We start from the raw sequence: 27549 nt of genomic DNA, 5'->3' as shown, positions 1-27549 counted from the left end.
TGCTGCAGGCAGTTAGCAGCCAAGACAATGTGTTTCTGCTGCCACCACAGTGTTCTGTACCATACACGTTTGGGTTTCGGGATGCTAAGTGGCTCCTTGCTGTGGTGCAGCCATGCTGCTCTCCAGCCCTGGGTATGGCAGACTGTCTTCTTTTCCCAAGGCACTACGTTCCTTCCTCTTGGGTTTGGGCAATGGGACCCCATCCCTGTCAGCTGTCCAAGTCCTCTCCTTCTCCAGCAGAGGCTGGAGTGGGATGCTCCAACATCCCGCTCCCCTGTGCCGCATTTAGCTAGGGGCCTATTTGTTCAGCCCGCTGTTTCCAATTAGTTTGGCCAACATCTGTCTTGTCCCCAAGGATGCAGAGCTTTTTCATGACATCACTTCCAAAAATACACAACCCCAGCCCCCAATCTTTCTGCACCCTCCGGGTCTGGAGTTTGTCCTAGCTCTGGTGCCTTCCCATACACGCACGGTGGGGAGGCACTGGAGCCCTCGCAATGTATTGGGGTGAGGCTCAGCACCCCATCCTGACACTACTTCCCAGAGCTTCACTGCTTGTGACTTCCTCTGACCAACAGGGGATCCCAGACACTGCTGCTCCATCAATGGCCAAAGCATAGGCAACTACAGCAGGTTGCTCAGGGCCCATCTAGTGCAGAATTGAGCATCTCTGGTGCAGTAGAGAGCTCACAGCTTCACTGGGGCTGTCCCAAACCCTTCACCACCACGCATGGGAGACTCATTTGTCATGCTGCAGGGACTGCCCCAACACAGGGCTTCTCCTTGCCAAGAGATGCACAAGATTTAATGGCACAAATCTCAACCCCACACCTGGGTTCCTGACCCCGAAGAGGAAAAGTCAAAAAGACACTGTCAGCAGTGTCTTACAAAGACACCAAAAAAAGAGAAGGAGAAAAAAAAAAAAGCCTTCTTTATTGAGAGCAGCACATATAAACCCAACAAAACCCAACCTTTCTTGGCTGCGGTACCCTCCGCTCAAGCAAACAAACTAACCCAACTCTAGGCTGCATTCCAGTAACAGAAATACTATGGTGGGGAGGAGGCAGCGTGCCGGGGAGGGGGGGAGGGTGCTGCCCCCAGGAGTCGTACAAAAAAAGGCACGGGGAGGGGGTGTGGGGAAAGGTGGTGAGCATCTCCTTCATATGCCAGGCACTTCATGTTCCTGATGGCGGCCCGTGCCCGCAGACATGCCTAGCACAGACGGACGGACAGATATGCACGTGGCGAGCGGGAAGGGAGAGCCCGGTGCCAGCAGCCCGCGGGCTTTTCGGACCCGTGGAGGAGAAGGGATGTGTGGGGGGAGGGGGAAAGTACACTGGCTTGTGCTTTGAGTCCAGCAGCCGCTGGTGCCGTGTGTTGGGGTTGGGCTCAGCAAAGGCTGCAGGAGCACTGGGGGCAGCCGCAGTGCCCCCGCCCGCCCCGCCGCATCCTTCCCCAGCAAGGTGCTCAGGCTTTGCTGTCAGCCGGGTCCCCGAGGGCGGCGGCGAGCTCGCTGAAGGAGGGTCGGTCCTTGGGGCTGGGCGCCCAGCAGCGCTGCATCAGCTTGGCAAGGCGTGAAGGGCAGCCCTCGGGCTGCAGGAGCTTCGCCTTTCCAGACTGTAGACCTGAAGCAGAAGCAAAAGCCAAGGGGATATGTTGGGAGGAGGCACGATGCCCTCCGTGGGGAGCGAGGAGCATCCACTGGATAAGCTCTCAGCCCTGCGCACATCACATGGCATGGCAGGCCCCAGGGAAAGGAAGGAGGCCACAGTGCACTCTGCATACCTGCTAGGACCTCGTCATCTGCCAGCGGGGTGTACGGCATCTCCCCCTGCGTGAACACCTCCCACATGAGCACCCCGAAGGACCACACATCTGACTTGGTGGAGAACTCATCCTCCAGCACAGCTTCGGGCGGCATCCAGCGCAGCGGGATCCAGGCCTGGCGGAAGTGGTAGTACTCGCTGCAGGCAGGACAGCTGTGGTTGGTGAGGTGGACACCACGCCACGGCCCAGCCCCCACCAGGCTCCCGGCTGACCTGTTGTACACGTCCTTGCTGAGGCTCAGAGCTGAGACCTTGACCTGCCTCTGGGCGCTCACCAGGCAGTTCCTGGCTGCCAAGTCCCGGTGCACAAACCTGCCATTGGAGAGGTGCTCCATCCCCAGGGCCACCTGCGTGCACAGAGACACCTGGCCCCAGCGAGATGCTGGCACTAGCAGCCCTCCCCAGCGGCCCCAGCACTGTGCTGCTTCCCTAAAGCCTCACGCTCACCTTGTGCTTGGTGCTAAGGGGCTGTGGCTTCAGGGACTCATCCTTGCTCTTGGAGATCCTCAGGAACTGTTTCAGGTCCCCCTAAGGAACAGATGGTAGCTCAGAGGCAATGCTCTGCCAGTGCTCATTGGTCCCCACAGTGCCTAGATGTGGTGGGCCCACAAGGAGACTTGTTTCCTGGTTCACGGCCTTCCTGCTCCCTGCAGGGCAAGCTAGTATCTCCCTAAGAGCTAAGGTCAGGGCAAACAGGCCTGTGCTTCTAGGAGGTTATCCATGCCTCAAAGGGCTTCCTCTCCCACCAGCTCCAGGCTCTTCCTAACAGCAACCCACATTTGCAGCCATTCTGCAGTGGATGGTCCCACAGTTTCGCTTCCTCTGCTGCACTTCAAACATAACTAAGAAATCAGGAGGGAATGGGGGCCCTCCAGCCCTCATACTAGAGCCCCATTCCCCTTGGGACACTTCCAGATGCTGGAACACCAATAATCATAGAATCATAGCTTAGGTTGGAAGGGAAAATCCCCCTCAGGCTGCCCAGGGCCTCATTCAAGCTGGCCTTGAGCACTTCCAGGGATGGGGCACCCACAGCTCTCTGGGAAACCTGTAAACTCTACCTTGCCTACATAGGGACACCAGCCCAGACCAACACAGATGCAGGATGCCATCTCTGCTATCCCCCCATCAGGCTCAGGAGCTGCTCGCAGGACCCTTACCAAGTCCACATACTCCAGGACCATGTAGTGTGGCTCAGCCTCACGGCACAGCCCCAGCAGCCGCACCACGTTGGTGTGGTTCAGCTTGCCAAACATCTCTGCCTCCCGCCTGAAGTCCAGCTGCAGCTGCTCGTCCCTTGTCTGCAGGCTCTTCACCAGCACCAGTGCTTCACCCTCGCCATCCTCTGCACCTTTTGCCTTGGCCAGGAAGACTTCACCAAACTCCCCCCTACCTGGAAATGCAGAGCAGCACAGAGGGATACAGCATGCGTTAGGACAGGTTGAAAACCTACACACATTGTAGGTTTCAGCCAGGTGTTTCTCACTGAGAAGCAGGACAGGGTGGCCTAGCATACCCAAGGTAGTGATTGTCTGCAGGTTGGAACGGGGGAAGTGCATCTTGTCGGCGGCACTGTGCCGCTTGCTGGCCCCAGAGCTGCTGCCCAGGTTGGTCAAGGCCACCTCTTCCTGGATCTCTGCTGTCGTCTGTCCATTCTGCAGCAAGGCTCCACCTGCAAGGGATGTGCACGTGGCTTCAGCAGCCTGCCAGGTTATGCAGGCAACATCACGTGGGGGACCGGCCCCTTTGGGCACCCCAAGCACCCTAGCCTGCTGCCCAGCCCCACACAGCTGCTCCCTGTGGGCTCACATCCGGCCCCATCTCCGCCAGCCCTGAAATCAGATGCTGAGCAATGGCTTTGGTCCCAGAGCCAACTAGCCCCATCTGGCCTTGTCTGTCCCACACCACGCTGACATCCCTATGGGTGGCTACATCCCAGCTGCCCGTGGATAGAAGTCCACACAACCACAGCAGATCAGACACGAGGTGGAGTGGACCCTCCTTGTGGTCTTCTAATGCCCAAGAGATCCAACTGACCTGTCCCCCCCTACTCCTGGGATGCTCACCTCCTTGTAACCTGGAACCTGCCACACCAGGGCAGTTTGGAGCAGAGCACAGCACTAAGGTGACACACGAGCAGCATCACCTTGCATTCCTGTGCACACTCCAGCTCAGCTCACATCAAGGAAACACCAGGCCGTACAAGAAAGAGCTTTGTCACAACAGTAAGGCTTGACCCAGCTCGAGGTATCTCCACCAGAAATCACACTGCCCATGATTTCCATCAGGATTATGGTAGAGCAGCACACAGGTCTGGCCACAGTGACCTCGGACAACGGCTTTGCCATGGGCAGGCTGAGCGCTGCGAAGACTGAGATGTGCTAACTTCAGAGCTGTGGATACTGACACACTGTCCTCTCCTGCAGGCTGGAGCAATGCTTGCAGAAGGCCACAGCGAAAAACACCATCTGCCCAATAAATCAAAGCTCAATGCTACTTGTGCTCTCCCTGCTTCTATACTGATTGCCAGCAGCCCAGCACTTACAGGCTGTTTGAGCCTCTGCTGTCTGCGGCAATGACTGATGGTGTCTCAAGACTAGAAGCCTGAAGCCAAGAGGATGATACAAGGCCACTGCAACCGTGCCAAGAAAATACCGAAGGCTGCAGAGCAAGTACTTTGCTGCTGAGAGACAGCACCAGCGGGTGGCAGTGCTTCTGAGCAGACATCCCCATCCTTCACAGAGCTCTGACAAGACAGGTGATAACAAAGGGACCATCAGGGATGAAGTTTCAATTGGGCATCCAGAAGGATGAAATGGGAACCAAGCGTAAAGCCCTGCTTTGCCCACCTGCCTGCACCACATGAGCATCTCCTGGAGAAATCAGCACGTGCCAACATGGAAATTCAATACTCCCAGCAGTTAACTTCCCAAATACTCTCTGTATTCACCCAACAGTGAAGCACAGTCAGACAGAGGGACACTGAGGAGAAGCACACCAAGGATGTGACCTCAAAAGATGACCAGCCTGTTAGGAATACATCGATTTGTAGGAAATCCATAGGGAATTACCATCTGCCTGGCACTGGCAGAGGCAGCTGGTGGCCAGGCAGGGAACTCTTGCCAGCAGGGAGGTGCTGAGATAAACAGGGACCACAGCAGAAGTGAGGCTGAGGGTCACTCCACTGGAGGGGAAACACAAATCACTGCTCCAAGGGATCGCCAGAAAGGAGTGCACACATCTGGAAAGCTGGGCAAAGGCTACAGCTACTGAGGATGCATCTCTCTGACAGCTAAACTGGTTCCACATGAAGGGAACCAGAAAAGGCAAAATGTACCAGCCAAAAAAGAAAAATGCAATAAAGATGATAAAACCAAAACAAAACAGAAAGAAAGAAAAGAAAAACAAAGCAAAACTGAGGCAACCTGAGAAAGGATTCAAACAAATCCTTTCCAAGGAAGAGAATGATGACCAGAGTCCATTGGCACATGGGCTGCCTGCAGGCTGGCTATGTGAAGAGCTGGCAGAGGTGACAGCAGCAGAGCACAGAACAGCACAGATGCATCCTGGCTCCCAGAAGGTCCCATGGCTACACTTCTCTTCTGGAGGTTTGGTTCCAACCTCAAAGTATCCATACAAAAGGGAAAACAGCTGAAAAACCCCTTTGTGATGTTCTGCCAGGACCTCACAGCAACCACCAGAAGATCAGGCCAAGGCTGCATGCTGGAAAGAAGTCCAGGGAACTACACAGGAAGCAAACTCAACTGCTCCCCATCACTCAGAAGTCCTCCTTGGGATCACTGACACAAGAACAAACAGTGTCCGAGGAAGAACTAAAGCAACCTTTGGAAGTGAAAATGATGCTGCAGAGATGTCTTGGGTCTACTGGAGGAGTCAAGAGATTGTGTGGGGATTTTGCAGGCACTCATGGAACAACTGCTACAAAGGAGCTTGGCTGCAAAAGAACATGAGGGAGTACCCTCCAATGGGCATGTCCTGATGGATGTGAGGTGATAGGAACCAGGGCAGTACATCATGCTGCTTACATGGATGGGGCACTGCCCCAGCAGCTGTTTGCCAATGCTACCAACTTTGCAGGCAGCAAAGGTATAGCTGCATTCACCCAAAAACAGAGAGACATGGAGACAGAGATGTAACACAATGCTTGGGAAAAGCAACACCCCGCGTCCCAACTACAGTGATGAGTTCTACAGCCATAGACTCTGCAGCCAGGGAACCAAAACCAGTGGCACAAAACTGCCAACAGGACACGGCCCAGCAATGCCCCTCTGCACAGCTGCATGTACCAAGTCCTGCCTGCAGCTCCCCATCTGAGAGGGAGCAGTACAACCAGAAAAGACACTCACAGCAATGACCAGGCTTACAGAAGAGCACTCTTTCCTGGCCTATTTCTCACTCAGCAGCAGGTTCCTGCCACCAGCAATAGCCAAAACCAAGAGCCGGAGACCCCAACGGTGAGCAGCAGCCCCTTGTGCCCCAGGAGCTCCCTGCTCACCCTCACCTGCTGCACCTCAAGGCTATGGGGCTGCGAGGGAAGCCCCCACCCCCGAGGGTGTTGGCCTCACCATTCAGACACTCCATCTCAGGCTCCTCGCCCTCTGGGTGCTTCTTCAGCCTCTTGGCTTTCCTCCGCTTCTTACAGTAGAACATCAGCCCCAGCACGATAATAATGTAGGCGACAGCCGCCCCCACCGAGAGCCCGATGGTCTGGATCATCTTGTAGGGTGTGTGGCTGCCTGGTCCCTCGTCCTCTTCTGCTGCCGGCTTGTCTGTGGGACAAAGAGCACCAAAGCCATGAGCGCACAAAGGAATTTTCCAAACCCTCCTTAAGAATGTGCTGGGGGAAAAGCCCCAGCAGGAGAGCACAGCAGGGCCTGGGATGGCAGGAGGCCACGTTCCAACACCAGGCATCTCCCTCACCTACAACGTAGAGGAAGGCCTCACGGTGCTTGATGTTGCAGCTGTTGCCCGCAATACAGGTGTATTTTCCAGAGTCCTCAGTGGTGACATCGTAAATGATCAGGGAGCCATTGGGCATGATCTGAATCCTGCCAACCATACAGAGCCCTTTGCAAACATGAGAAGGCACAGGCAGGCTTGGGGCACCTGCAGCCTCATATCCCCAGGACAGCAGAGTCTCATATCCCTGCTGTAACAGTTCTGCATCCGTGCAGTGCCCAAGAACAATCAACTGAGGCTGAGGCTAGGAGAGCCCTCAGAGATGGAGATAGCTGACTGTGGGCCCTCCTAGCTAGGGACAAGGGACAGCTGAATGCTGTCCCAGTCGGAATGGAGGCTGTGTACCTGGGCAGCAGCTTGCTGGGATCCAAAATCTTGTCCTTCCCTTTCCATTGGATGTGCGGCACGGGGTCCCCCTCTGCCTGGCACTGGAACATGGCCGTGTGCCCCTGGTACACAGTCGTGGGCTCTGGCTCCAGCTTGAAGGTGACATAAACTGGAGGTAGAGAGGCCAAAACGGAGGCTGTCAGCTCCCGGGAGCAACCAAGGCCATGCAAGAGGACAGGGCCAGCACAGCAGCATGGCACGTGCCCTCTAGGAGTGTACCCAGCACACTGGCAAACCAGACACCCAAGCACCACGGCACACAGCTTGGGTTAAGGCCAGACATCTCCTCCCCTAAAGGGACACACCACCCACCTGAGTGCTACCCAAGAGCCTCAACAGAGCAGGAAAGCTTGCTGAAGAGCCCTCACCTGCCACCACCAGCTGCACGGTGGCACGGATCTCACCCTGCGGGCTGTTGGAGGCGATACACGTGTAGTTCCCTGAGTCGCTCCTGCTCACCTTGTGGAAGGACAAGATGCCAGCCCTGTGGCTGACATGGGATGGCAGGCTGCTCCCATCTGTGGGATGGCAAGAAGTGGGATGTAGCTGCCACATGTGACACGCAGCAGCTTCCCCCCATCTGAAGTGGGCCAACACAAGTTCAGAAGCCATACGGACATGGTCCTGGGGCAAGCAGTTCTAGATGGCAGTGCTTGAGCAGACAGCTGGAGTTAACAGTCTACAGAGGTGCCCTCCCATCTCAGCCGTTCTGAGGAAGCTCCAGGTGCACATATAAAAGACAGACAGAGCCCATCCAAGTCCCTCTCACCTGTTTTAGTCCACTGGATAGTGGGTTTTTCCCGGCCAGTGGCTGAGCAAGACACTGTAACCTCCTTGTTGAACTCCATGCACTGCAGTGGCTGGGGTGGAGGGGTGAACTTTAGTTTCTCTGCAAGAGACAGAGGTGCTGTTAGGTGCCCTGGTCATGGGAGGCACCAGGGGCTCTCCTGCAGGCAAAGAGAGCTCCCTGCACAGAACGGACACGAAGTGCTTGCCAGCATACCTAGCACATGTACCCGTGCATATCCCTCGATGCTGCCTGCTGGCGTGCTGCTCACACACTTGTACATAGTCCCATCGTACACCTCCACGTTGTTGATGCGCAGCGTCCCATTCTCTGAGATTTCAAAGCGTGAGTCCTGCCCAGAGATGGGGTGGGGGGGGCAGAAATAACACTGTGACCAGCCCTGGGCTCAGACCCTGCCTGTGGCACTCTGTCATTCCAGGACTTGGCCCACGCCATGTCCTAGGTAGGGGCAGCCCTGTTCAGATCCACGCAAAGATCTCTCCAGCCACCATCCCATGAGCACAAGGCTGGCTAGGGACAGCCCACTGAGCTCCCAGGTGCCGGAGGGATGGAGGTGGAGCCAGGAGCAGCACCAAGCATTCTGGATCTGAGCATAAGGCAAGGAAGAGCAGCAGTGGGGGCTTGCCCTGTCACCTCACCTCGGAGATGGAGACGCCGTTGCGGTACCAGGTGACTGTAGGTTTCAGGGAGGCCTTGCTGAGACAATGCAGGTATCCTGGCTTGCTCTCCTCCAGCTGACTGTCCTTGGGCATCTCCACCCACTTGGGTACCGCTAGGTATGGAAGTGAGGAGTCACACAGATCTGCTCACCACCTCTCCATCCACCCAGCACCAGCACGGCCAGGATGGGTAGCTTGCAACCAGCCACGAGACACACAGGAATGCCACATCCCAGCTCACCCCAACCACCCATTCAGCCCCTTCCAATGCTCCCAGCCCTTTTCAGAAAGCTGCCTACTAGCCACGGTGATGCTCAGCTCCTGTTTCTTCTCCCCAGCCTTGTTGGCAGCATGGCACGTATAGGTCCCCGCATCTGCCTCGGTGATGCTGGTGAAAACGAGCTGCTCTGCCTCCTGGTACACCCTGCCAGCACTGGGGACCCGCTCCTGGTTCCTCTCCCACCAGATCTGGGGAGTGGGTACACCCCGTGGGGCAGTGCAGGACACGCGGTGCCCCTGGTTCGCCGTCAACACCTTTGGAGAGAAGGGCGCCATCTCTTCGATCTCTGAGAGGAGCAACAGAGAGCAGGGCTCAAACAGGGCAGTGAGGCCATGCCACCAGCATGGCTGCCCCGCAGGAATTACCAGGCAAGGGACAGAGTGCACAGGCTATTTGTACTGGCCTGCCAGCCTCTTACTATGTGATCCCACAGCTCCAGAGGGACAGAGCAGCTGTGAGACCCCCCGCCCCCCCCAACCAGCAGGACCTCACCTGCTAGCCGCAGAGTTGCCTTCAGCACAAGAGCTTTCCCCTTCTGCCCATGGCCAACACACTTGTAGACACCGGTGCTGCGGGCCTTCACCTGGGTGATCAGCAGGGAGCCATTGGCAAACACAGTTGTCCTGGCACATGGGGAGAGGCAGACATTAGCAGGTGTGTCTGCAGGACACGGGGCAGAACCACAGCCCCACGATATCCTACAGCAGCCCAAAGAGCAAACGGGGAAGCCTTTGTGTCAAGGGGAAACTGAATGAAAGATGAAGTGGGATGCATGCTTCAACAAGGAGATGTGCTAAAAGAAGTCTTTTCCTTGGAGCAGAGTTGGCTCCCAGAAAGACACATCTCAAAATGAGGCAGGTCCGAAAGTTGGCACAGCCAGGAAAGGGAAAAAGGGGCACAAGGTGGCGCCCGGGAGCTGCCAGGCTATGGGGCACAGGGACCTGGATGGCACCACTTGCCTCGAGCAGTCCCTCCAAGACATCCCTGGCCCAAGATCCCCATTAGAGACAACCTGGCTGGGCTGGGAGATGCTCTGGGGGATTATCGTGCATGGGCAACCTGCTGCAGGCACACTCTAGGCTGCAGGGATCACAGCACACATGGGTGTTTGGGGCCCACAAACCTTCCTGGCTCTAGGAGTCACCTCATGCAGGCATCTGGAGCTGCAAGACAGCTGTCAGCCCAGTGAACTGCATGCTAGAGGCTGGGAGGCATCCCTGAGTCTGGGGAACACCACCTGTGGATATGTGGTACTGGGACATGTCCCTAGCTCTGAGAACAGTCTTGAGTGCTGAGTCTTACGCTGATGAAGGCCGCACCCAAGCCATCCAAGCTGAGAAACCAACCCCAGTGGCCAGCCTGATGTTGACCCAGCGTTTGGCCTCTCTCATTTACTTCTGGTGCCCCCTCCCCGCTCTTCCCAGCCCTGCCCACGTCATCGGGGTCCCTGTTACTTGGATCTGTTGGTGACGGGGCTGTCTTCAAAGAGCCACTCCTGCGTGGGAGGGGGCACGGCCGCAAACTGGCAGTCAAACATGGCCTCTTCGTTCTTGGTCACGATGAGGTCCTGCGGGACGATCACCGCTTGGGGGAAGCTCTCATCTGCAGCAACAGACCACCGGGGGGGGTAAGAAAAGCAGAGCAGCCCCTTCGTGTTTCAGGAAACCCAAAACAGAGCCCGCATCCTGTCCACCGGGGATGTAACCCACCGATGATGTTCAGCGTGAAGTTGTCCTGGCTGCACACGGAGCCAACGGCACTGCGGGCGCAGCAGTAGTAGAGACCGTTATCATCGGGGCTGGCACTGCGCAGGGTGAGGGAGCGCTCCTTGTTGCTGACAGAATAGGAACCACGGCCATCTGGGAGCGGAGCGCCGTCCCGAAACCACTGCCACGTGGGGCTGCGAGACAGGGGCGAGAGGGTGAGCGGGCACCGAGCGGCAGCCGGGCTCCCTGGCGAGTGGGTGTGCGGAGGGGACAGCCCAGAGATGGCCCTTTCCCTGGCTCTCCGCTCCCACCGCTGGCCCCGACAAACACACTGAAGCTATGAGACATGCAGCCAAGTGGACGGGACATGATCGGAAAGCGACGGAGAGTGACCGCAGCACACCAAGCAGCGCAGCGACCGGGCTGTGCCAGCCCGTCCTTACTGTGCTCCTCGCTACGCGGCTCCGAGGAAGCCGTTTGCCTTCTCCCCCGGTGCTCGGCCGCAGGCTCAATCCTGCTTTTCGCCTTCCCTAGACTCTACTGCGTCCTCGCAGGAGAGAGGAGGAGAGAGAGACAGAGAGAGGGGAAGAGCGCGCGGCGAAGGTGCAGGGGGGACCTCCATCCGGGCTCCCTGGGAGGCAACCCTTACCGCGGGTGGCCGTCGATGTGACACCGCAGCACCACTGTGGAGGAGGGCTGGATCTCAGCTGTGCTGGCCGGCTGCTTCAGCACCACGCTGCCCGTCTCGATCCCTGCGTGATCAAAGGAAGCCTCAACACGGCTGGTTCTTGAGCCCAGGTGGGCACCAATACAGCAGTAACAGGCTGAGAGTCACATAAGCCCCTGCAGCCAGCGTGGAGCAAAGGGACACCACCCTGCAAATGTCTCTCTTTGCCCTGCCTAGCTGTTCCTTAAGGGATGAGACAGGCTCTGAAAGGTCCTGCAGTGCTCAGGACACGCTTGGCGCTGTAACATCCCCATTTCATCTGTACAAATGGGGAAGGTACCAGTTCTGAGGGGCACATCAGAAGATGCAAGGGCCTAGAAGGCACGAAGGATGTGGGAGCTGGAAAAGACCTTTAAGATCAAGTCCAACCATCAACCTAACACTGCCAACATACGTCTCAAAGTACCCATAGACACATTTCTTAAACACCTCCATGGATAGTGACTCTACCACCTCCCTGCACAGTCTGTTCCAATGCCTGGCCACCCCTTTCCTGAAGAAATCCTTTCTGATATCCATCCTAAACCTCCCCTGGTGCAACTCAAGACCATTTCCCCACGTCCCGCTTACCTGGCCTGTGCTGTGCTTCCTCAGTCCTTGCCCGACCATCACCCCACACACCAGCAGGCATTCCCAGCCCCATGCCCTCCCAAGAGAGTGCTGTGCCCTCGTCCCACACTCACACTTGATATTGAAGGAGGCGTTGGCTGTGCGGGCCTCATCCCCGGTCTGGACGTCTCTCGCCACGCACTGGAAGCTCCCAGCATCGCGATGCCGGTCGACAGCAGCAAACTGGAGGTTGCTGCCTTCCTTGAAGCGCTGCTCCGTGTCCTGGATGGGGAGCCCATTCTGCAGCCACTCGAACTCCACATGGGCTGGCTCCTCCACCTCACAGCGGAGGATGGCACTGCGGCCATGCAGGGCATCCTGCGAGTACGGCTCCTTGGCGAAACGGATCGCTGCCTGAGCCCCCACCGCTGCGGGACAGAGAAAGGAGGGCACACCTAGAGCATGCGGACAGGGAGGGAGGAGTGGGGAAGCCAAGCACAGCTCCCTGGGTGCTCCTATGACCCCGTTGTGGCTGCTGCACGTCCAGCCTGCACGTGGAGGTGTCTCGCAGTGTTGGAGCTGGGCAGTCTGCTGCCAAAAAGCTGGAGAGCAAGCAGCTTCCTTGGGTAGCTCAGGTGTTTCTTTGCGCTCCTCCTGCTGTGCTTTGTTTTGGGACATGCTCTAAGCCTTAACTGTGCAGCAGAAGAACATGTGGACTATTTCCAGACTTTCCTCAAAGCCTCCCTCCTTGGGACCACAACCCTATCTGACATCCTCAAATATTACCTAGCAAAAAAATGCCCTGGAACAAGGATCACCCCTGGGAACGAACAGAGCTACTGCAGCACAGCACAGAGGATGCAGCATCTACATACGACAGCAGAAATCAAAACAAGTAATCACAGCAGCAGACCACAGGGCCTGAGAGTGGCCACGGGGTGGCTCTGGATGGCTGGGAGCATCTCTTTGCAGGGAGGAAGCAAGCCACTAGCCCCAGGCCCCACCCAGCTGTGAAGCCTGAGATCATTCAGCAAAAAGCACGAGGGAGCTGAGCCATGCAGCAGTCTCCAGCTGTGCTGGAAAACCCAAGCATCCTCCCTCAGTGCCCAGGGGTTGTAAGGGACAGGGCAGCCAGCATGTCCCTGGGCAGCACTCAGTGTGGCTGATGGGGACAGCACTACTGCACTCCAGCTGCTGCCACCATGCAGGCGCTCCACTCCGGTTACCAGCTGGCCACGGAGAGGCAAGCAGACAAAGGGCAATTCAGCACACGCTGATGGCTGCAGTGCTGTGCTCCCAGCATTGTGCTCTGTGAGGAAAGGGGCCAAGGCAGGCAGATGTCGAGCATCTTTGAAACGCTCTCTCATGAAGGAGAAGAAGAAAGGGACCAGAGTGATGCACTTGCAGCCCTGCACGAGGACAGCTCTGCAGAGAGACAGGGGATGTGGCCAAGGCTTGCTACAAGCTCCACACTGGAAGCATGGCTTTCATAAGCACTGGGATCCAGCTCCCTCGTGAAATAGGAGAAAGCATTCATGCCCTTGTCTTCCAGTCTCAGACACAACCAGCTCATGTCAAGTGAGGTCCATGCTATGAACATCCTCATCGAGTACACGTTCCAAAGCAAATTGGGATAAGTAAGCATCAAGCACAGTCAGAGCTAGAGACCTGTGTTTTGTTCTGACAACAGCATCAAAGGTGCCATGGAAACACTGGCTGCCTAAGCTAGAACCCAACGAGTGAGATTTGGGCTGTAAGGAAAGGTGGGATGCAGTTTAGCAAGCATCACAGTTATGGGCAACAGTTGGACTAGCCGATCTTAGACACCTCTTCCAATCTTAATGATGGTATGGGTAGCAGCTGGATGTGAAACAACCATTTGGAAGTAGAAGACATCAGAAGCACAGAAGTGGGTGCTCTAAATCCACAGAACCAGAGCCCAGGGTTTGGAGAAGGGAAGCAGAGCCCTCAGCACGGCTGCATGGCACAGCCACGCTCACACAGGGCTGAGCTGCTGGAGTCCTCCGGAGCAGCCTGAGCTGGCAGATGAGAGCTCCTGCAGCACCTGGGGGAGAGCAGAGCTGGCTCCACTCTGTCTCATGGGACACCTCCACGATGGCATGCGACTTCACAAGCTAATCCAGGCCGGGCAGCATCACCACCTGAAAAAATACTCATGCAACACCACTTCTACTACATGCACTGGAAGCCAGCTCAGCAAGCCCACACCATCACAGAGCCCTTCCCTTGTGGTGCAGCCAGGCCCTGCCAAGCAGTTCTTCTAAACACTGGTGCTGGCAAGCACCCGTGAGCTGCATATGCTTGTGGCACAAACCATCCCCAGCTGGGAGAAGAAACCCTCAACACATGTTTCTGGCCTACAATCATTTTAGCTGTGGCTGCGGAGGGCTCTTCAGGAAAGCTTCAGCTCAGTTGGATGGATTTGCTTTTAAACTCAGCACACTTGCAAACACTCAGTGCAGTTTTACCCGAGGTGTACTTAGTGGAAGCTTCCAGGTGAGGCAGCTGACAGAGGTTGAGTGAATGGTGTAGGAAAGCAGCACTGATACCTGTGGATCCCCCGGTGGCGTTCCCAAACCCCACAGAGGGAAGGGACAGGCACCAGTGGGAAGAGAGGAGAAGAGACTCTGCCACATCCCAACTCCAAGAGCATTCTTACGGCAAGGATCTGGGTCCAGGAACACAGCACTCTTTGTGCACCGAGGTGTCCCTCTGCTCAAAATCAATTTCATTTCTTTAAGGTTGCAAACGGCAGATTCCCAGGAAGACAGCCTCACAAAAACACCCGCGCTTCCAGCCTGAATTTCCACCAAGCTTATCTCAGTGCACCTTTAGGGATTGAGACGTCCCCAGGACTCGGCCCCCCACAACCTCCTCCCAAGCTCCCCCAAGCCCATCTGGCTGCTGCAGCTCTGCACGAGCTGAGGCAGCCAGGCAGCACAATCCCTGCCCCGCCTGGCGGGCCTGCATCTTGAAGCGATCCGAAAAGATCATTGTCTCCCTGCCTCACGACATCGCTGGGGAATGCGGCCTCCACCACAAAGCCCTCAGCTGCTGCACAGCCCTGATCCCTGCCATGCCTGCAGCTCACCTACAGCCACGCTGGGAAGCAGAGCTGGGAGCAGGCAGCAGTGCTCCACATCACCGTGGGACGTCCATGTTCCTCCCCAGCTCGGGCCACCCACCCCCTGGCATCACGCAGCAGGGCAAGCTCTGGGCTGAGGACACAAGGGGATAAGGAAAGGACCCCTTTTTTCTTTTTTGGACCCCCAAAAGCCTAGCTTAGCAGGCTCTTGAGACACCATGGCTGATGCAAGGATGTGAGTAATCCCAAAGCTGCTAGCCACCAAAGAAGGAGCTAAAGGCATGGGAATAGGAATTAGGAAAAGCTTTTAAGGTTTCCTGGTTTGAAAATAAGGTCTGTGGGGCTCCTGCAGCTTGCAGCTAGGCCACAGCAGTGCTGTCCTGCAGCCTTCCCTCCCAGAGCGATTCTGCTAAGTTCACGCTGCCTTGGCGCTGCCAGAGGTGCAGTCCAGCTCCTTTAGTGCTGGGTACGTGGATGAGATGAGCTACAGTGCATCTGCAGCATTCAGGGCAGCAAAACCCAGAGCATAAGAGTTCTGGCAGAGGGCATGGCTGCCTGGAAGAGAGAACCCCAGACACAGTGGAAGGACCCAGGCACCCTTCAGTAACCACAAAGGACACTGTTCTGCAGAGAGGATGCCCAGGGTTGCATGGGGAGCCCCAAACTCAGGATTAAATTATCTCCACAGAGACACCGAGCTACCCTCGATGCCCTTCTTTCCTGCCAGCAGTGCTGTGCCACCAAGCAAGAACGGCACACCCGCATCTGCTCTTTGTCCTGGTGAGGCTCTCAGCGTGTGCAGGGCCCTGTACAGACCTCCCATTCACAGCTCAAGCAAGCCATGTGTTTCCTGGCACAGTTCATTACAAACATGCTCCTGTAAATGCAGATTTTTGGCACGGAACGACACACGGGTCAGCTTTTCATCCCCTCCTGGTGCAAACACAGACCCAGCACGCTCACTTGCACCAGCTGAAGCTGTAGAAGCAGGCAAGAATAAAAAAAATAAATAAATCATTACAGCTTAGTAACACAAGCAACTCCTCTGCTTGGTGGGCTGGTCCCTACAGCCACGTAAAGCGGGCGCTCAGAGCGCGCCTGCTCCGTGCACGGCCTATTCCACTGCTTAACAGATACTGCAGAAACGGCAGCCAAGCCAAACACCCACAGAGATTTGCATCTCCAAATGATTTCCAGCCAGCACGTTCCTCTCTGCGAGAGGCTCCAGTTGAGAAAGCCTCTCAAATGAGTCGAGTTGCAATAAACCCCTCTCCCCCGCCAGGCCAGATGGAAATGGTTTGATGCAGGCAGGGAGCTCCGAGCATGACGGGTCTGGTCTGAGCAAGCTCAACATCTGGAAAATCTTTGGGCACCCATCACGTTAGCCTTTTAAAACCACAATGTGTCCCACTCTGGTTAAAGTAAAAAGAAAAGCTTGCCCTGCGCCTGGGAAAAAGATTATCCCTACGTGAGTCACCAGCACAGCTGGATGAGTCCAACTCAGCATTTCCAAGAGATGCTCTGCTAGCGTGGCTCTGGCTTCCAGCACCAGGAGCTCCAAGGGCAGGCCAACACGATGAGAGACACAGGAAAACACTCTCTCTTTGCCCCTTTGGCCATGCCACACACCTGGCAACCAACAGGGACCTGAAATTCTTCCAAGAGCCCTGTTGCAAAGCTTTCCAAGTAGGATTTACTGATTCAAAGGAAAAGCAACCCAAGTTCAAAGCACACACGGAGGCATCCCAATCCTGCAACAGCTGGGATCATCTGCTCATCTCACAGTAAATCCCACAGTTTGGCCGAGGTCCCAGATGAAAACTGCAGAGCTGGATCACTCTTTCCTCACCTCCATCCCTGTGTGACAATGCAAGACTGCACTTGCACCAGATCTGGGCCACCACAGAACATCATGGCCCATGGCAGGAGCCCTGCAATGCACGGCAGATGCAGGCCCTTGTTTGGGAACATCACAGCTCATGGCATAACACAGCACCGTGCTGGGGGCAGCCAGCTGTGGGAAGAGGAGCAGTTCACCGCACGCAGTCCCAAAGCAAGAATAGGAGCTGCTCGCACATCTACTGCAGCAGTTCTGCATGAGGTAACATGTCAGTGTTCTGCATGAGGACCCTGCTTTCCTCCATGGCCTCCAGGCAGCAGGATAAAAGCAGAGCTACCCAAAGCAACCCAAAGCTGGAGACAGGGTGGTGGTGGGCAGCGAGGTCCAGAACAGCACCAAGAACACTACAAGGGACCCACGAAGCGACAGGACTACTCTGGAAGTTTCCTCCCTACTCTCAAAAAGAGCAAGGCTGCTCCCAATCTGGTGGGACAGCCCACATGTTAGGCACGTGATCTCCAAGGCTGAGCAGTCTTAGTTTGATGGAGAACACCCAGCTATCTGTGCCCATACCCTAAAGGCAAACCCCAGCATCTCAGCACCTTGATCCTGCAGTGGTGATGCCAGACCAGGCCAGGGAATCCCAGCATCAGTCCAACTCTGTAGTGGCTCCCCCAGCCAGCTAGGGCTGCCGAACCAGCAGGACTGGCCTTGGCCAGAACAACTCCTTGGCTGTCTGGAGAGTGGGCTGACACTGCTCTGAACCATGCCCTGCACGCAGGGCCATGCCCACACTGCTGGCACCAGCCACAAGAGGATGCGTGGGCAACTCTGGTGAGAGGAGCACCAGGGAAAGGATGCCATGCATGGGGGCCCAGCCACCCAAGCCCAGCCAGGCTTCTTGCACACGAGAAGCACAAATCTCTGAGCCCAGTGGCCCTGCAATGCAGAAGACTGCTGAGAGAAGCGTATCAGGTGCTGCCTGACCTTCAAGCCGAAGCCAATACCACTAGGCCCTGGAGACAGAGAAGCAAGAGAGACGGGAAGGCCGTGAGCCCGGCGGCAGGAGCTGGAAATCCTGCTGGCTCAATTAAACCCTCCTCAACAGCCCGTCAGCCAAAGGCTCCCACGCAGACCTTGTGCATGCTGGCTTGCCAAGCCCCAGTGAGGAGCACACATGCTTCAAGGGTGATTCAGCATCAGCACTGAGCTCACTGCACCCACTGGTCCTGCCAACTGACTCTCCCAGGCACTCTCAGAGCCCTCCAGCAATTCCCCGGCCTCCTCGGGAACACTGATTTACGGCTGACTGACGTGTGCTACCAGCAGCAGGCTGCAGATACAATGAATGGGAGCCACAGCGTGCCCAGGTGGCCAAGGAGCCTGCATCAGAAATAGAACAGCTAACAGGACTAGGAAGGTGACCGTCCCTCTGCACCAGCACTGGTGAGGCAGCGCCCCAGAGGGCAGCAGACATGACCCCAAAGCTGGAGCTGACACACTGGGGCTGCGGGTGCTGCGTGGGACACAGTTGGGCTCGGTGGTCCTCGTGGGTCCCTTCCAGCTTGGGATGTTCTGTGATCTTATGAAAACTGTCAGACCTCAGTACATGTTGTTGATTGCACTGACTGCTGATTCAAACCTGGTGGCTTCTGCGTGAGGATCTCCCATTCTTATTAAGTCACACACCTCATCTTATCTGTTTTACGAAAACTTGCAAAACAAGTTGGGTCCACTCCAACTCCAGATATTCCACAATTCTACGACCACTCAGGAACGTGTCTCATGATAACCAGGGCCAGAATCATCTACAATAGAACAGATCTTCAATCCCACACCTGACCTACCAAGTCACAATAGCATCACCCTAGCAGTCATCTCCGCACCCACCCCACTCTGTGATGGATGCTGCTCCTGTATCCCAAATCCAACCAAGAGGGACTTCACAACAGTGCTGTGTGCATGAAAGGAGCCCCTGGTCAGGGCTTCACGCTTTCCTCCCTTCCTCATCTTTTCTAGTAGATGATGGGAAACACCAGTGTAAGCTCTACAGGGCCGACTGGTGCTCCCCTTCAGCAAACAGGAGCCCCAGCCAGCCCAGAACAGAAGCTCAAGCTTCAGAGACGAGAGAGGGATGTGGGGGGAGGAGGAGGAGGAGGCCAGGACAAGGGAAACATCACAAGGAGGGGAAGCATGCACATGAAGCCTCCCAGCAAGGCTGGCTGCTCCATCACCACACGGGCACAGAACAGCAGCTGCTGCCACTGGCCATGCTGCCAGGCTGGCACATCAGCCCCCAAGCCTACACCTCTGCCAGTGAGACCTCCCAGGCCTGTCTCACTGAGAATGAAGCACATTTGGCACTGAAGCTACTCGGGTGAACTGCTATAGTCCATGATGCCACCAAATGCACTGTAGGGAAGAAAATTACTTGGTCCTGCACTGGCCCTCAGGCACACTCAGTGAGGACACCCTGCAGATCTTGCTTTCTGGAGCAGAGAAGATAGAAGGATTCCTTAACTGACAGACCCAGTGGTGGACATGGCTCAACTCAGGCCACACAAGCATCCCAGGAGCAAAAGAGCAAGGGGACAGCAGCTGAGGGGCTGACATGGAGGAGGTGCACATGAGAACTTGCACCAGTGCCAGCACAAGGAACCACCTTGTCATCTCCCTCTGTTCTGCCATCCCCTGTAGGTGAGTGGTATATACAGGGGCTCAGAGCCATCTCCCCAGGCTCAAAAGGAAAGAGTGGAGGGACGGAGCTAAAGCCAGGCTAGAGCCCAGTCTGTGCCACGGGTCCAACTTGAGGTGAACAAGCCTCTGGAGCATCCTGCTTCTCCACTTGGTTTCATGCAGGTTTGACCTGTTTGCTCCTCTCCCCTTCAAAGGCAAGAAAAGCTCCTGGGAAAGGCACTCCCGACGACACACCAGCTTTTCCCAGCAGCCAAAACTTACCCCATGCTCCCAGCAGCACTGGAGACAAGCAGAGCTGCCAAAAGGCCACTGGGGAGAGAGCTGAAAGGGGCCCGCTCCACCGGCTGCGGCGGTGCCTCTCCCATTTGCACAGGCTCCATGCATCATAGGGACACTAGTCAACGCAGACTGCCATGCACTGAGTGCTCATTCCCAATCTTTGTCACTCTACCTGCCTCCTGGGCACGAAGCATCACCCAACAGCTCCCCAGACCTGCCTCTCACCACGCCCAGCAGGACTGCAGGCTTCATCCCGCTCCTTCTCTTCCCCCATTGGCAGAGAGGGCACGGAAAGGAACAGATTTGTGTTTATTTTCATCAGGGCCAATTACGAGCCTATATTAAAAGCCACAGAAATAGGTAAGTAGACAGAGAAGCTAGTATTTCCTGTGCTCATGCAATATTAATTAAAAGGCAGCTTCTCTATGAAACACCACTGCATTACCTCCCTGCTAAAAATGGAGAAAAGTCACCGTGTGGGAAGAAGATGTAAGCAGGGCACTTTCTGGAGTACTCAATCAATAGCTATGCAGAATGCTGCAGATACACCCAACCCAAAGCTCCAGTGACAAATGACAGAAAGGCCCAGAATTTCTATCCTAAAGGTCTCTGTGATTTCCAGCACTTACCAGATGGTCAGAGCAGCCCAGCCCCAGCTCTGATTTTTCACTCCCCATCAGAAACCAGCAGCCTGGCTCCAGAACACACAAGAGATGCTATGGTTGGATGTGGACACCACAGCTCAGAGCCGGGCAGTGGGAAAGTCCTCAGGAGCTAACGCAAAGGAGAAGGCTCGTGCTGGGGACCGACCATTCTCAGAGCCCTCACCACATCAGGATGCTCCCAGTGTACCCGACAGGCAGCAAGGTGGGAGAGGAACCAAGTTAAACAATGAGCAGGACACAGGAAGCTCTGTTTTCTTTGGTCTGCAACAGTTTGCACGAACCTTCAGCTGCTGGAGGAGACTATCCACACTGGCCCTTCGCCAGGGCAGCTGCAGCCAGAGAGGCAACCCTCAGCAGCACAAACTCCTCTCTGCTCCCAGGGATGGTGTGGGAGGGGTGCACGGGCCCTGCACAGGGCCCTACCAGGCAGCTGGTTGTCCTTCTTGTTTCTGCTGGGAAAGATGAGGAACGCCACCTCTCCTCCCACCGACACGGGCACTGCTGGTAGCTGCCAGAGAGCAGGCAGTGGACCTCCCCAGGGCAGCAGGGACACAGACCAAAGCACGCCACATGGAGAGCAACAAAGGCACTCACAAGCCACAGCTTGTCCTGCCCTTAACCATTTGGAGAGCCACTGTATGTTTTGGAATCAAAGGCTTTCTTTGTGCTCCTGAAGAGGCCAACCAGCCATCCTAAGGAGGAAAGTGCTTATCTGAGGTCTTAAGCAACACCATGCCTATCTCACGTCAGCCCAGTGTTTGACAGGGTGGACAGCCCAATCCCAGCTGCCCGTGGGCACATCAGCCTTCCCCTCTGCAGCCAGGAGGAGGTTTGGACTCTCCATGCTGCTGATCTCACTTCAGGTGTTGAGTACAGAGCTGGTGGGACTGCATGGCCCGAGCAGGATGGCCTGAGCTGTACCCAGCAGCATTTCTGTCCTCTAAGATGGAAGCTGAAAGGCAGGTCGCTTAAACCCCAGCCTTGCCTCAGAGTCACAGGATCATTACAGTTGAAAAAGACCTCTAAGATCACCTACCGCGACCACCACTGTGCCCACTAAGCCACATCCCTCATTCCACAGGAGCTCCCAGTCCCATCACCAGCCTTGTGAGTGCTGCTGCTTTTCCCATCCCACACCACTTTGCTTCCCAGAGCTGGAGGGATCGCACGGCCAAAAGCTGCAGTGCCACCTGGTTTCCCAGACAGAAGCCTGCCCGTACCAGGTTCCCTGCAGGACACGAAGACTGCCATAACCCACCCCGGCCTCAAAGTCCCCACTACCTGACATCACAGGTTCAACAAAAGCACCCAGGGGCTCTGAGCACACCCCAGCCCACGAGTGCCCAAAACTCAGCAGACACCAGCTCCGTTCAACCAGGGCTTTGCTTCACACAAAGGCACCCTGCTCTCTTGGCTCTTGGAAGCTACAAGCCGCTCTGAGGTCCCCTTACCTCCCCTCTGCTGGGACAGCACGCATCAGTCACCTCCCATAACAGAGCAGAGCTGTCTCTTCCACACGTAGGCAAGGATCATGCCTCCAAGAAACAGCAAGGCTTACACTGAGACCACAAGTACCGTATGGCTCAGCCTTTCAAGCTCAGGAGAAGCATTTTTGTATCAACTAATAAAAATAAAAGCAAAACGCTGGCACTCAGAGCGAGGAACGGAGCTGGAGCAGCAGTCAATGAAAAGCACATGCGCTGCAGACCTGGCTGCCAACACAAATTGATGCTTCGAAACAAAGAGCACTTGTGTTTGGCTCGAGGATCTTCCACGGCTCCTCGGCAGGGGATGCACAGATGGAAAGGAAGCACAGGTAGAGGCAGGGGACGGCACTTGCTGCCGAACGCTTCCCCAAACAAAGGCACGGCCCAAAATGGAGTCCCTGCTGTGACCTGTGGGGCAGCAAAGGCTCATCCCCGTCCCGAGACGAAAGGGGAACGCGGGACAAACCTTCGCACGGGACGGTGTGAATCGCGGAATCTCTAAGCTTGGAAGAGATCACTCAACCCATCGCGTCCAGCCATCAACCCACGCCCGCGAGCTCGGGCAGCATCCTGACCCACAGGCAACACTTCCAGAGCACGACGGCCACCCCGCAGCAGCCCCACTGCCCCCCACAGGCTCTCCCGCACCGAACCAAGCGTCCCAGCCCGGCTCCGGGACCGCTCCCCGGGCACGCCGGGGCACGACGCGCGCCGCAGCCCCACGGCACCAGATAACATCTGCTTCCCGAGCAGGAGCACGGAATTAACGAGCGGCAATCAGGCGGCCCCCAAACATCCCGCGGGCACGGAACAGGACCACCCCAACGCCCGGGAACCAACGCACCCGGCAGCCCACGCAACACGGCTCCTCGCAGCCACGCTCCCATCCCGGTCTCCTCGGGGTCCCGACCGACAGTCGCACCTCCTCCAACCCCAAGGGAGGGGGGGGGGGTTCCCTTCGCACACGACGGCCGCCCTCACAAAGGGCACGTTTGTGCCCGAGCCCGCTGCTAAATGCACGGTTGTTCCGAGCCGCCGGACCCGGCGGGCTGTGGAAACACCCGCTGCTCCGCGGAATAGTTCGCATTCCAGCTCTGAGGGCCGCGCTTGGAAACGCTCGCAGAGGAAGGAGTGTTTATTCACGGAGAGAGGTGTGGGTCCAGCTATTGACTTAGGCCCACGTGTAATTGCTGGACGGCAGCTTTGATCTTCGCAGCTTGACCGGCGGATGAATGGCAAGGAAGGGAAGAAAAATACCAGTGTCAGGTTCCCCCCCAGGCAGACACCCGCAGCCGGGCCTCGCGTCTTTGTGCGGCGCCGGGCCGCCCGCTGCCTCTCTCCTCTCCCCCCGCTCCGGTCGGTGGCCGTCGGGGGACGCACGCGGAGCCGGGACCGGCGGCCGCAGCATCCATCCGCAGCGCTGCGAGAGCAGATGGCAGCCCGGGCTCAGCGAGCATCAGCCGCCCAAGCGCCTTAACGCCGGGATCTCATCCGCTCGCTCCTCTCCTCGGAGGTTCTCCCCTTTAGGAGCGGGCACCGCCGCCGCGCCGAAGGGCCCCGGCAGAGGGAAGCCTCCCTTTGGGGATTTCATTTTTCGGCTTCCCAAAAGCGTTGACTCAGCGAATAGCTGCTCCAACCGCTGTGCCGCCCGAGAAGAGAGGAGAAGCGAGGAGCTCCCGGAACGGAGCACGGCGCTGCCCCCTCCCCCCCAACCCCGGGCCGAACCCCGGGCCGAACCCCGGACAACGGAGCGCCCCGCCCGCACTCACCGAGCAGCAGCAGCAGCCCCACCATCCTCGCCCCGAGCCGCTCACAGCTCGCCCCGCTCCCTGGCCATGCCGCCGCCGCCGCCCCGCCCGCCGCCGTCGGGCGGAGCTTCCGGGGGAGGGGCGGGCGGCGGAAACCGGGCGGGGACCGAGGGAAGCGCAGCCCTCCGCCCCGGCTCGGCGCTGGCTTTGCCCCGCGTGTGCTCGGTATCCACCGCCCCCTCCCTCCTCCCGTCTTCCCGCAGCAAGGCGACCCACGGCTGCAGCGGTGTGAACGGATTTATTGGGTTGGCACCGCCGGCCTCCCCCGGGGAAGCGCGCTGCTCCAGGTGCCGCCCGGCACCGTGCCTCCCGTCCTTCCGACCGTCGGGCGACCGTGCCCGCGGCCGGCCCTCTCCCCTCGGAGCCCCCCATCCCCGCAGCAGCGCTCCGCTCGGCTGTCGCGGAGGTCCCACGCCTCGCAGGCGGCTATTTGGCACCCGGACGTCGCCGGCTGACGGCGGGCAGCGTCCTCCGGGGCTGGAGGAGCGCGGGCCGGGCGAGCCCTCGGGCACCGCCTGGAGCGGTGTTCCGACCGGGTGCCCCCGGCTCGGTGCGTGGCTGAGCGGCGGGTGAGGGCGCGTAGCCGTCTCCTCCGGGTCAGAGCTGCCGTCCCCGCCGGGCAGCGGGGCCTCACTCCGCCCGACGGATGAACCAGATCTCGTTGCGGCGCTGAGGGATGCTGGGGTTTTCGTAGACGGCCACGATGTAGGTTTCCCGCAGCACGGCATCCGTGGGACCCAGGAGATCCCAGAAGAGAGCGATCTCCCGCAGGATGGTCTCCTCGGTGGTCGTCCCGTAGAACACCCTGCGGCAAAAGGAGCGACGTCAGCGGCGGGCGGCTGGCTGCCGGCACGGCCCCTGCACGCCCAGCCCCGCGCTCACCTGGTCATCACCCGGAGCGGTGCCCTCTCGGTGATGTGGATTTCGGGGTCCATGGGGGCGGGCGGGTTTTGCTGGAACTCTCCCGGGATGTAGTAGGCGGTGAGGACCTCGCGCTCCAGCTCGGTCCCTTCCTTGGTCAGGTGGATTTCGTTGAGCACCGGGACGGTCATGCCCAGGTAGCAACCTGCCGGGAGGTGGTGGGCACAGTGAAACAGCTGGGCTGGCAGTGCAGGTCCCCCCCACCCTGCTCCACACCAGCCCCTCCGGCCCTGCCTGCACACACCTACAGAGTTCTCCTTGCAGATGTAGCGCATGAGCTTCATGAAGCTCAGGGAGATGCTCTGCTCATACAGTGACTCCCCCTTGGTGACACAGGCCCACTTCCCAGCTGGGTAGTGCCGCTCCTCGTAGGCCGCTTCCTCGCACTGAAACAGGCCAGAGGACAAGGGCACATCAGCGGGAAGCGGGGAGCCTGCCGACACGGGAGGCCGGAGAGGGCGAGGGGAGCCGGTGTCACACACACATCTCAGGCAGCGACACAGAACGCCAGCGGGCAAAAGTCAGCAAAAGGGACAGCACAGACACGGGACGGGGAGCGCGGAGGCTTGGAGGCTCCTGGCATGCACACGGAATGCAGCGCATCCTCAGCAGGGAGCGCGGGACTCTGCTCCGCACCATCGCTGTCCTGCCTGCGCACAAGGATGTTCCTGATTCCAGGCACCCAAAGGCCTCCAGGAGGGCTGGGTGGATCCTGAGGCTGTGTGTGCGTGGACAACAAGCAGCACAAGGGGAAGGCGGGGCTGGGATCTCTTGGAATCCTCTTGGATCCTTCTCCCACACCAAAGAGAGACATGAGGAAGAAGAGACATGAGCGCAGCTGGTGCAGAGGGAACAGACAGTGCTGCGGAATGGGTGACAAGCTCCACGACAGATGCTTGGATTTCTGGAGAAGCCCAACAAGAGAGCAGGGAGTCCCCCTCCAGACGGGGCCATGCCTGCTGCCATCCCACCAAGCAAAGCAGAGCAGCAGCATTTGCCAGACAGGGAAACTCATGAAATGCTGTCTGCAATTCTCATTGCCACAGCGTGAGAGAATCCAGCAGGGCACAGTGCTGGGTCCTCCCGCAGCCTGGCCTTACACTGCCCCACCACCGCTCCAGAAGGTGAGACCTGGGCAAGAGAAAGAGTGACGATGCCTCACCTGTACCTGGTGGCAACAGGTCGCTGCCGTGCGGGCTGGGGGTTCTGACGCTCAGTGCCGAGGTCAGCAAGGCTCTGCGGGTGGTGCAGTTATTGGGGTGCTTCCAAGAGGATGGCACAAAGCTCAGGAGGAGCCACCAAGCACTACCACCTGCCCAAGCCTAGAGAATGTGTCCACAAGGGCCCACGCTTGAGTGGCCCCACATTCATGCCAGGCTCTCATCTCCTCACCCATTCCCGATCCTCTTCAGTCACAGCAGATGTGCCACTGGCAACAGATGGTCTTCAGCACCATGGGGTGCTGGGCTGCGATGCTGCCCATGATGGGGCAGGTAAGGAAAGAGCCCAGACTGAGTCCTGAGACCCAGAAGAGCATGAAAGAGGGAGTGTGGAGCAGCCCGGCCCAGGGCTGTACGACCCACGTGCTGAGACATGTCTTGCAGGCAGCACTGCTGGACCTCAGCCCAGAAGAAACTGGTTAAGCTCTCCTCATTTAGAGGACAACTGACAGATATCTTCTTGGTAGTGAGCCCAGCCAAGCTCAAGGAGACACAAGAACCAGTCTGACGAGCACTTCTTCGCAGTTATTTCTCAAAGCACCTTTTTTGTGCAAGAGATTAGAGGAGGTGTGAAACTTAGCAAGAGTGGGAGTTCTTCAGGCAGGAGCCACCAGGTTGGGTTTTGACAGAGCTCGCTCAGTCTGACAAACAGCATTAGAGAATCAGGGCACATCCCGACTGGAAGAGACCCATGAGGACCACCAAGTCCAACTGTGTGCCCACACAGCACCCACAGCCCCAGTGTGTGAGCTCCAGCATCGGGGCCATGCCCACCCCCCTCTGGGGCACAGCCTCTCCCTCACCCCCAGCTGCCCCTCCCCGACGCATATCCACGTTGTTCCCTCGGGCTCTGTCGCTGTCACAGAGAGCAGAGCTCCGCGCTGCCCTTTGCTCAGCCGCGCTGAGCAAACCCAGTGCCCTCAGTGCTCCTCAGAGCGGACCCCTCCCCGTCTCCGCAGCCCTGCTCCGGACCCTCTCCAATACTTTCACGTCCATCTTAACACTCAGAGCGCACGCAGCGCTGGAGCCGCAGAGCCCGCGGGCAGCGCCGTGCCTGCAGCCGCCCGGGTGCGGTTGAGCGTCGTGCTGGCTCGGCTCAGCTCGGCACAGCGGAGAAGCGGAGCGCAGAGCGCCGTGCCCGGCGGGGCCTCACCTTGCCGTGCTGCGACAGGGCGACGTGGGGCACGGCCTCCCGCGCCTGGCTGTGCCGGCTCATCTGGACGATGGGGCCCGCCATGTCTGCAAGGCAAAGCGCGGCGCGGGGGCGGCGGGCCCGGGATGGAGGCAGCCCCGCTCCGCTCCGCGCCGCCCCTCGGCCGGGTGCCCCCGGCGCTCACCTCGGGGCAGGCTCACCCGGTGCGTGCTGGCCACGGCCTCCCAGTGCGCGAACAGCCGGCCCCGCTCCTCCTCCTCCTCATCCTCCTCCTCGTCCTCCCCCCCTTCCTCCTCCTCCTCATCGCCCAGCCTGTCCAGGTCCTCCAGCGTGATGCGCGCCATCGCCCTCCGCCCTGCTCCGGAAGGGAACGCCCCCCCCCCCCCCCCCGCCGGGCGTCACCGCGCTGTCATCGCCACTGTCGTCATCGATCTCCGCCCCCGAGCCCTGC

The 27549-nt window shown here is 58.0% G+C and overlaps 2 protein-coding genes across 2 annotated transcripts; both read right to left on the bottom strand.

Annotated features, from left to right (window-relative positions):
- Positions 1 to 914: 914 nt before the first annotated feature.
- PTK7 (protein tyrosine kinase 7 (inactive)) lies at positions 915 to 12904 on the bottom strand. Its single transcript, XM_065739518.1, has 19 exons — positions 12057 to 12904; positions 11296 to 11398; positions 10650 to 10840; positions 10395 to 10542; positions 9433 to 9563; positions 8960 to 9226; positions 8640 to 8773; positions 8197 to 8332; positions 7963 to 8082; positions 7562 to 7711; positions 7152 to 7302; positions 6768 to 6895; positions 6413 to 6616; positions 3343 to 3498; positions 2987 to 3219; positions 2274 to 2354; positions 2040 to 2191; positions 1786 to 1964; positions 915 to 1625 (listed from the first exon to the last, which is right to left on the bottom strand). Exons 1-19 carry the CDS (start codon positions 12598 to 12600, stop codon positions 1468 to 1470), a joined length of 3366 nt encoding a protein of 1121 aa, XP_065595590.1. The 5' UTR covers positions 12601 to 12904; the 3' UTR covers positions 915 to 1467.
- Positions 12905 to 24434: 11530 nt separating this feature from the next.
- Positions 24435 to 27454, bottom strand: LOC136050572 (heme-binding protein 1-like). The gene is made up of 5 exons (XM_065739517.1): positions 27283 to 27454; positions 27099 to 27184; positions 24970 to 25111; positions 24687 to 24870; positions 24435 to 24609 (listed from the first exon to the last, which is right to left on the bottom strand). The coding sequence occupies exons 1-5, from the start codon at positions 27440 to 27442 to the stop codon at positions 24435 to 24437; spliced, it is 747 nt and encodes a 248-aa protein (XP_065595589.1). The 5' UTR covers positions 27443 to 27454.
- Positions 27455 to 27549: the final 95 nt, after the last annotated feature.

This window comes from Cyrtonyx montezumae, unplaced genomic scaffold, assembly GCF_038088225.1.
Source record: "Cyrtonyx montezumae isolate F1298 unplaced genomic scaffold, pur_monq_1.0 scaffold_24, whole genome shotgun sequence".
NCBI lineage: Eukaryota > Metazoa > Chordata > Aves > Galliformes > Odontophoridae > Cyrtonyx > Cyrtonyx montezumae.
This window is presented reverse-complemented; position numbering and strand designations above follow the sequence as displayed.

Coding starts and splice junctions, on each gene's coding strand:
- LOC136050572 (XM_065739517.1), bottom strand. CDS start 27,442: ATGGCGCGCATCACGCTGGAGGACCTGGACAGGCTGGGCGATGAGGAG. Junction 27,185..27,282: donor CCGGGTGAGCCTGCCCCGAG/GTGAGCGCCGGG, acceptor TTTGCCTTGCAG/ACATGGCGGGCCCCATCGTC. Junction 24,610..24,686: donor CCGCTCCGGGTGATGACCAG/GTGAGCGCGGGG, acceptor CTTTTGCCGCAG/GGTGTTCTACGGGACGACCA.
- PTK7 (XM_065739518.1), bottom strand. CDS start 12,600: ATGTCCCAAAACAAAGCACAGCAGGAGGAGCGCAAAGAAACACCTGAG. Junction 8,774..8,959: donor GCTGAGCATCACCGTGGCTA/GTAGGCAGCTTT, acceptor TTCCATACCTAG/CGGTACCCAAGTGGGTGGAG. Junction 7,712..7,962: donor TATCCAGTGGACTAAAACAG/GTGAGAGGGACT, acceptor GCCATCCCACAG/ATGGGAGCAGCCTGCCATCC.